This window comes from Hylaeus volcanicus, chromosome 2 (assembly GCF_026283585.1).
Source record: "Hylaeus volcanicus isolate JK05 chromosome 2, UHH_iyHylVolc1.0_haploid, whole genome shotgun sequence".
Classification (NCBI taxonomy): domain Eukaryota; kingdom Metazoa; phylum Arthropoda; class Insecta; order Hymenoptera; family Colletidae; genus Hylaeus; species Hylaeus volcanicus.
Genome location: NC_071977.1, coordinates 2,268,685 through 2,277,787, shown reverse-complemented (window position 1 = coordinate 2,277,787; position 9,103 = coordinate 2,268,685). Strand labels below are relative to the sequence as shown.

The 9,103-nt window shown below is 35.9% G+C and overlaps 1 protein-coding gene and 1 non-coding gene across 2 annotated transcripts in view; one reads left to right on the top strand and one right to left on the bottom strand.

Annotated features, from left to right (window-relative positions):
- Positions 1–9,103, top strand: part of LOC128872715 (neurexin-3b) — a 347,065-nt gene that overhangs the window by 300,707 nt on the left and 37,255 nt on the right. The window contains exons 13-15 of the mRNA XM_054115691.1: positions 105–296; positions 2,274–2,417; positions 3,068–3,285. Of these exons, the coding sequence (XP_053971666.1) occupies positions 105–296; positions 2,274–2,417; positions 3,068–3,285 (554 nt within the window). The remainder of the gene's footprint in view (positions 1–104; positions 297–2,273; positions 2,418–3,067; positions 3,286–9,103) is intronic.
- Positions 1,406–1,487, bottom strand: Trnas-cga (transfer RNA serine (anticodon CGA)). Its single transcript has one exon. It is a non-coding gene; the product is annotated as a tRNA-Ser (tRNA).

Here is a 9,103-nt window from a genome sequence, read left to right as displayed (position 1 = left end):
GGGGGTAGTTGATGCGAAAATAATCGCGAGATATTTATTCGTGTAATTGTTTAATATTTTTGATCGGCATTGAGATTAATAAGGAAATTAATTGTATTTTTCAGGCGATTCCACGCAATTAGAGTTGGATGGATTATTGTATATCGGTGGCGTGGGAGATCCGTTTGCACCGCTGACAGTACCTCCGGTACTGTGGACAGGTACCCTAAGGCAGGGTTACGTCGGCTGCTTGAGAGATCTTGTCATAAACGGTCAACCGATCGATATAGCTGGTTACGCACAGCAACAGGACTCGGGTAAGATAACGTCCAAAATTCAAACGTGTAATCTGAGCGCAGAATTTCCATTCCCTCGTGAGGAAATGGAATCTCATTTTATTAAAATAAATTCTTATCAAATAGCTTACCTGGCCTGATAATAATAAACGTAGTCTACACTCTGTATCATTTAATTTCCAAAGTCGTAGTTCGTCAATCGTAACACATGCATTATTTATTTGAAAATATTTCAAGGCATGACACTATTTCGATATAAATGGGAATTTTATTAATTTAAATTATATTTAAATTATAGAAGCGTAAAATTTCGTAAACGTGTGCTTCTCGCGTTAATGGACGAAACAAGCATTTACTTTATCACCAACTTAAGTAATTTTAATTAAAGCGTTCTCTTTAATCGGCATCAAGTACAAGTACGTATTCGGTATAAAATTATCTTTATTGTTTACAACGTATTTCTTCTGTAAGACCACGAGCTACGTAATTTTCTTATGCATACAACTTATGGTAGCAGTCTGTTGATAAACATCGTCAGCTGCGCTATGTTATTCGATATGTCTACAAAATATCGACCCGTTGTATGTATTTCTACTTCATACAAAAATGGTATGTTTACAATGTCCTCGATTGTACGTCATTCAAAATATATAGCATGTTCACTATAAACGTGGCACTGCAGCTATGCATGAAAGTGTGTCACGATAGCATGATTAATTTATTACGTAAATTTCCATTGTAACGCGCGCTAGATAATAATAATAATTGCTATAGCAATTATATTTTATAAAATATAATTATTTTCGGAACACTTATTAGAACACAAACGATACTTTGGTTCGTGCATACAATTCCTTTAGGTAATTTAATTTAGTCATTTGCATAAACAAATGAATTTTTAATGCGTTATTTACGATACAAAAGGAGAAAATTATCGATTAAAAAAGACTCGCAGGAATCGAAATATGAAATAGGTATGTAGGTATGAATACGAAGTATCGATGATAATAGTAATGTTTATAAGTTAATTTTTCAATGAAATACTTTCTTTTCAATAGGAAGTATATTTAAACGACACGAGGATTGAATGTTGGAATGAAAAAATTACTTTTAACGGAAAAAAAAATTTTCGCTGCGGACAGGATTCGAACCTGTGCGGGCATAGCCCATCAGATTTCGAGTCTGACTCCTTAACCACTCGGACACCACAGCTTCTGACAGAACGTTTCTTTAAAAAGCACTTCAATACTACTATGACTCTTTTTATACTATTATTAATTTTTGTATTAATGAATTGTAGCATTGATTTTTTAATTTCATGAATTATCATTGAAAGAACATATTTTTTTTTACAATTACGAAGCGAAGATACTAACATTTTAGCGGATTTCTACGAAATCTTTGGTTTTCTTTAAACAACTTTCTAATTTTTCTTTCAAATATTATCTCCGAAATATTAACAATTATCATTTAAATATAATTTATTATTTATCTCTCCAATATTCAAAATAATGTCTAGAAAAACATTCTTTTACTGATTATTATAGAATAAAAATGCAACAAATTATTTTCATTCCACTTACTTTCGTTAAATTGATGCTAGAAATTTCTTTCGATATTAGTAATTATAGATACGAAAGACAATTTTTAAAAAATTAATTATAATAAGTTAAATATAACAGAGCTCAAAACATGTTCGAACATTATTTATTAATTCACCTGATACACAATAATCGCATCATTGCTGTTCAAATCCAAAGACTATCTCATTAAAAAATCGTGTCTTTCGTGTTTCAACATAACTGAATGATAATTAAACACTTCATTTAGTCTTCGATCTCTCTCATAGTTTTTTCGCTGGCAGGAATTCCTTTTCCGCAGAGCACGACAAATTTTCGCAGAACAAAGAAAGGAACACGCTCCCGAAGAGATGAAAGACCTGAACTGGAAACACTTGTCACTGTCTACGTAATTTCGTTTCTCTGGACAATTTTGCAGGCGCTGTCAGACCAGCTTGTCATTCCCAACAACCCCACTGTCCTTCACAACCTTGTATGCACGGTGGCCATTGTCTCGAGGGGTGGAACAGGTTTCACTGCGATTGTACAGGAACACCCTTCACCGGTCCTACATGCGGAAAAGGTATGACCGAATTCTCTTTGTAACGCTGTTTTATAGAAAACTCGGTACTATCAACCAGCTGCGTTACAGCGTGATTTAATATTTCAGTCTTTGACGTTAAATTTACAAAATACAATTTTATATTAATCAATTTCACGTCATTATTTCAATTTTCATTATTTTATTTTATTTTATTTTCGTTTTAAGAAGCTAGAAAATGTTGACGTTCGAAATTTGTTTAAAACTAGGTATGCTCCGTGATTTCACTCACGTAGAATACTATTTATCTTATGTCGTTCGCGTTACCGTAAAAATTGTTTAAATCGGTTCAAAACGTTATTTCGAAATCACAGACAGACACTTCAATTTTATTTCTGTAGATTGAAGATAGTTGTTAAAATAATATTTTCACTGAAATATTTCCATTCGTAAATCGACTGGCAGTGGATATCAAACTTAATTATTTAATATTGATAAATTTAAATGCGAAAGATATCTGGTATTTTTAACCAACTTCGAAAAGGAGGAGGTTACTCGATTCGACATGTATATTTTTTATTTTTTATTTTAGTGTTTACTTTTTAAATGAAATTTGTGAACGTCCAAGATACGTTTCAACTTGATTAACCATCGTGACATTTAAATTTCTTTGAACTCTTTTAACTTCCCAGATGCGTCGACGTTGCACCTGAATGGAACGCAACAGATGACAGCGTTGATGCCGGAGGATTCGAGGACACAAGCCGAGGAAGTGATAGTGCGTTTTAAAACGACGAGACCACGTGGACTTCTCATATCGACCGGTCTAGAAAATAATCCGGATCGACTCCAAATCTATCTCGAAGAAGGCAAAGCGAAAATGCTGATCCACGTGGGAGATAGAGAAAAGGTGAGTACAACAACAAACGATCGGTTTCGGTGAAAATTTTTATGTTCCGTTCAAGGGTCTACGTATGTTACAATTGCAAAAACTTTATATCGTTTTTTTATTAATTTTGGATGGTCGATTTAAATAGAAATAGGCTTATATAGGGGTTAAAATTAGTATCAATATCGACCTCGAGCCGAAGCGAAGTTCGCCATTAAACCGTCGACTGCGTTCTTTTTATCAGAGAACACGGCGTACTTCGTCCGCAGTCTGAAATAATTGAAAAGCAATTCGCGTTGTTCCTTTTCCGTGCTCAGATCTGCAAGTTTCAGTGGAAGGTAAAACTTCTGCGAGGACAAAGACGAGGATAAAGTGAGCGAATTCGGTCCCTTTGGACTGCAATTAGAGCAATTTCAATGAAAGCGTCGCGAAATTGCCGTTTAAGTTCCTGTCTTCTCTTTCATCGGTTCATACACAGTCGTTCGTCTAACCTCGCCATATATTATAATTAAAAGAAAAATATAGGGTTGGATGAAAATAAAATACAGAATTATGACAGACAAGTCCATGGCTCCAGTGATGGTCCATGATAGCTAACTCGCAAAATAAATTATTTAAATATAAAGAATAAGCCTTATCTTGGAATTCTTTCAATAAATTCATTAAACATAGAACTCTTAGCATAACTACCAATAAATCAACTTTCATTATAAATCGTTGAGTTACTAATTTTAAATTAAAATTTTAAAAAGCGTAACCCCGTCCTACACGCGTGACCCGTGCATAATTGGACTCGTTTTTCTAAAAAACGCAGCCTCGTATAAAAATATTTCATTCCTCATTTTCGACTTACTTCTCCATGTATCGCATGTTTCGCTACATGATAAGGCCAGTAAAGTGTTAATGCCGCGATAAATTGGAGACCTGTCCCGTAGAACGCGATAGCACGTGAAAACTCGAGCGACCTTGGGCATCCCCGCGACCATAATTCATCGACGCGTTCGGATCGTTCTTCCGCGACAGGATAAATTGCCTGTAAAAATTCAAATCGAACGAAAATAGACGCCGGCCGACAGAGCACCCGTGAATTCATAATTCATGGCGGAGCCCGAGGTTCGAGTTCCGCGGGGCGGAAAGTGCTCGTGGCGAACGCGGGAACAGACACCGCAATCTATACGAGCGAATCAAGGATTCACGCTGCTTAAATTTTTCCTTTCAAATGAATTAAGCGAAGCTATATTTTCTGTAAATACGCAATTCTGTAATTAGCAATGCTAGCGATTAGTGCATGCTTGATTCAATTGTTTCTTTACATAAGAAGACGAGGAGAAAGTTTGTTTTTCCTTTCTCTTTGGGACTCGTTTCAAACATTTCTACATAATTCGATAAATAACAAGAGCATCCAAAAATTAAATAATTCGGGAGAAGTAGCTGGCATTTGCTTAGACAGGTTTTGCTAAAAATTTTAAACGAGCCATCGAAACGAACATCTCCGATTGGTAACTATTACGAACGATCGAAATAAATTTCTCTCAACATTTACCAACAAGAGAAACAAATTTTCGGTCAATCGTAATCCTTATTTGTAACCAATACGATTATAGTCGATGAAACGCTTGTTACACCGTGATTTGTTTTCTTTTTACTTGTAACAGTTACGGTCCGTGGTTGTCCCGGACAAACGAAACATGAAATCGGTCCGCCAACATCGGGAATGATCAATCTTCCAGAAACGATTTTCCTCTCAGCGTGCCTCGACGTGCATTCTCTGTGTGCTTAGGTTACTCCAGCAGACCGATGGCTACCACCGCGTTCGGTGCAAAGTTGAAACACTCAGCATTCGTTATTTAAGCATTACGGGCTGCCTGCTCGCTTGATTTTACCAAGATCCAACGTATGCTCCGTTTCATTGGTACGTTTCGACCTTATGCAAACTAAGGCCACGAACAGCTTATGTACGCTGGAACAACACTATATGCGCTGGAGAACGTTGCGTGCTCGCGAGTTGCGGGAGTTCCTCGTTGCCGCAGTGTCTCTCAATATTTTATCTCTAACGACTCACGACGGACACTTCTCGCTGGTTTTAATTAACAGACGACATAATAATCATGTCCGAAGAGGTCATGGCTCATTAGAGGTCTGTTAACCTCGAATCGCGAATAATTGTTAAAGAAATCGATTTTTGAAATTGATATTTGAGCGAAAGGGAATTTGTCTCAAAGATCGAGTAAATAAAGTGAACAATAATATATTCGTTGCATTGTGTGTGCGCACTATAGTTATAGCCTAAAAGAGGACCTGTAAATAAACCCAGACCTAACCCAGACCTAAAAGTTAATTGAGCCATTCAAATACAAATAAAAATGTAAACATTTTTTTGTTTATCTATTTAAAGACTACTACTAAAATGTAGCATTAGAGTATTTTTCTGAATAAGTTTTTCTAAAAACGACAATCATTTTTGTCATTTAGGCATTCATTCTGAAACGTAAGCATGTTTCAGACATTCTAAAGAAATATTTTATTACCCACTCGTTTCTACTTTTACTCTTGCCACGCCCCTAACCGAATGACTACGCATTTAATTTTTACAGGCCGGCTTTTTTCACTAGAATTTTGGTTTCATTTCTATGGTATTTTATAGAACACCTATAAAAACATTTGGTGTAAAATATCGATGGAAAAAATAGAGGTGTGTCTGTTGATAAAATAAAAGTATCGAAGTACGTTTGTAGGGTTTTTTTATTGTCGGTTTTTAAACAGAAGGAAATTTGAGAGACACTGGGTATCTGGAACAACATTTCACAATTCTCCTTGTTACGGCAGACGTGCCGTCGTTATTCCTTCTGTTTGTATCCCCGTCTCTGCATGCTTGTGCGTCTGTTATCGGAAGGTACAACATTTTCGTTACACGAACATTTCGACGATACTTACCCTGTTCTGAATTATAATGCTCGAGGTGTTACTGTCGAATCGCCCTCGGTTAAAACAATAATAAATTGGTAATGCAGTAGTCGTGCGCGTTGATATTAACTCGGATCTACTGAATGTTCGAAATCTTCGCGGCGACTAATATACCTGCGTTAATTTCGAATTCGCGGTACTTCGGTAACAAACGGAAGCACTGCCTTTCCAAAGGAATTAACGTGAACGCGAGAAACTAATTAAAACGCAATACAAATATTTTGAACGTCGAGACTAAACCTAAGACCGGAAATAAATAACGATCGCACAGTCTACGTGATAAATGTTACATAATTACATAAATGGTTTCTCAATTTCCCGCTGGTACTATTACGTTTGAATTACTCTTCGTTAAAATGTTCGTTAAAAATTCCATCAAAGATTCTACATTCGAAACAATTCCGTAAAAATAAATTAAATGATAATAATTATTCGTTCTATGTACGTCGTCATACGTACTGTGTAAAGTACATTTTTTTAAATATTCTAAAGTAAATGAGAATAAAACTAAAGTACGCAATATACGAATTATATGATATTACTATACTATAAGATCGATACAATTGATACACGTATCAAATTTATTTATGAAGAAAAAGAAAAGTTGGTGTTTATAGGTATTTTTTTTATAATACATGTATCTCCTCACCTTATCGGTACATTTATCGTTATTTTTCTTTTTTTATCGTACATACGATATTTTCTACGAAAGAACGTCGGAATTGATTAGGTTCATTTCCTAAAGCCAAGCTAGAAACAGCTGCGCTTCGCCCGTTTCAGGTGGAAACGTGGAGCTCCGGTCTACAACCGCGCGCGATTAGAGGCGGCTGTAATTTACGTTTATGTTTCAATCTCGGTCTCTACACGGTCTCCATAATTAAACGGTATAATTGATAGGGTAATGAACCTTTCGACTAGTTCACGGAAAATCAAATGGTCCTCTAGTTGGGTTGCTAAAGGACACTTTAACAACGAAATTTAATTCTGACTGTAAAAAAAAAAAGAGTTGGGATTTCCAAAATTAATTTTAGAATTTTGTTTTTTAACAAGAAAATTGAACGAAGTAAAATTAAAGAATAAAAATAGAATACAACTTATGGAAATATAAATAAAATATGGTACAACCGGTACGAAAATATTTACATATTACGTAATCGAAAGAAGAAACGTTCGAATTTTAATTTTAATGAAAATCATATCCCAAATAATTTTCAAGAAAAATTATTTATCCTCGACTACATATCACGCTCATTATTCCATCCTTCTCCTCCGGAAAAATAATAACACGCTCAAATTACGCACTAATTGACTTTCAATTTTTAACAGGCCCCTAATCAGTTGTAATCAACCCATAAATGAACGCGATGAATAGAATTACAATTTTTGAATACGCGTTAATTAGAGGGAGTAGCGGGAGATATCAATGGTATTAATAACGGTACGAATTGAAGCGACAGTGTTTCGTAATAAATCTTGTCGGTCGAATAAATCAAATTATATATGAACGGTGCCGGTGTATGCACAAATAGATTTGGAGCTGTCCGTTTGGTAAACTCGTGGAAATGAAAATTGGGTCGGTGAGAGAACGTCGTGTGCGAATTAAACGGGTCGAATTAATTAACGGCCAACGAAATCACCTACCGCCGACTGTGATGTACAGGGTGTCCGCGATAGAAACAAACTACCTTGATATCTTCATTAGTTTAATCAATAAGAGAAACTATCGATTACACCAAGGTATATCGGTCCTGAAGTTAATACTTTCGGAGTTATTTAACTTTAAAGCAGAATAAGAACGATAGCTACTGTAGGGAGAAGTCCTCCAGCGTGTAGTCCTTTCAATTATAAAATTAATGTCACGTATGAAAACGAAAGAAGAAAGGTCAAGTAGAATCAAAAAAGAAAAATGTACATCAAAAATGGACACCATAATGAATTACATCTTTTTAATTTATACTACTATTGAATTAGTCGTTGTGTTAATAAATAAACACGACAAGAAACATTACACACTAAATTACCAAAATAGTTACTAAAGTCTGATTTGTACACCTTTCTTTTATTTTTATTTAGAATTCTTTGCCAATCAGCCTATCAGCCTTTATCTTACTTTCGAAGACACTCACCCGCTTCTGCCTTTTAACGTCCACCCTCCCTCGCCAAATGCAAATAAAACCCTACACCTTCCCAAACGATAAAGACCCTCGAAGCTTCCAATACTTCATAAAACTCCAGATATCCACGCCGAAGGCTCGCGTTCCAATAAATATCGTCGCCCCAAACCCGCGATCGAGTCAGAGAGAACGTTTCGATCGTTCAGTACCTCGGAAGTCTTTCACGAGCGAACGACCAAACGTCCCGAAGTCTTGTCGCGTTCATTCTCGAATTGCTTCCACTCTCGTCGATCCAGAAGAAATTCCGGACGACGAACGGGAGGTGGAAACAGAAACGATCCCCTGGTTTGTCGTGCAAAAAAACAAACCAGTGACGCAACCACTAGGGGTGCAAGGAAGAGATTACATCTCCCTTATGGTACAAGCATTTTTTATTCATTTTACTGAGCGTTAAAATTTTGATATATGTAAAGGGACGAAACTAAAGCGTGTTATTATTATTTTAAGTATACACGCGTTATTTAGCAAAATTTTAAAAGATGCTTCGAATGAATCTCGAAGAGAGTAAGATTCCACACAAAAAAGTTCGATAAAATTTTTCTCTATCTCTCATATCGGAGTCGTGAGAAGTGTCTGAAAGTGTCTTGGCAAACGACGAACAACGGTGGTTACCTCTTGTACCTTTTCTCTTTCTCCGACACGTACATTCGTTATTCCCCAAAATTTCAAAAAACACCTCAAATGAATCTCGAAGAGAGTAA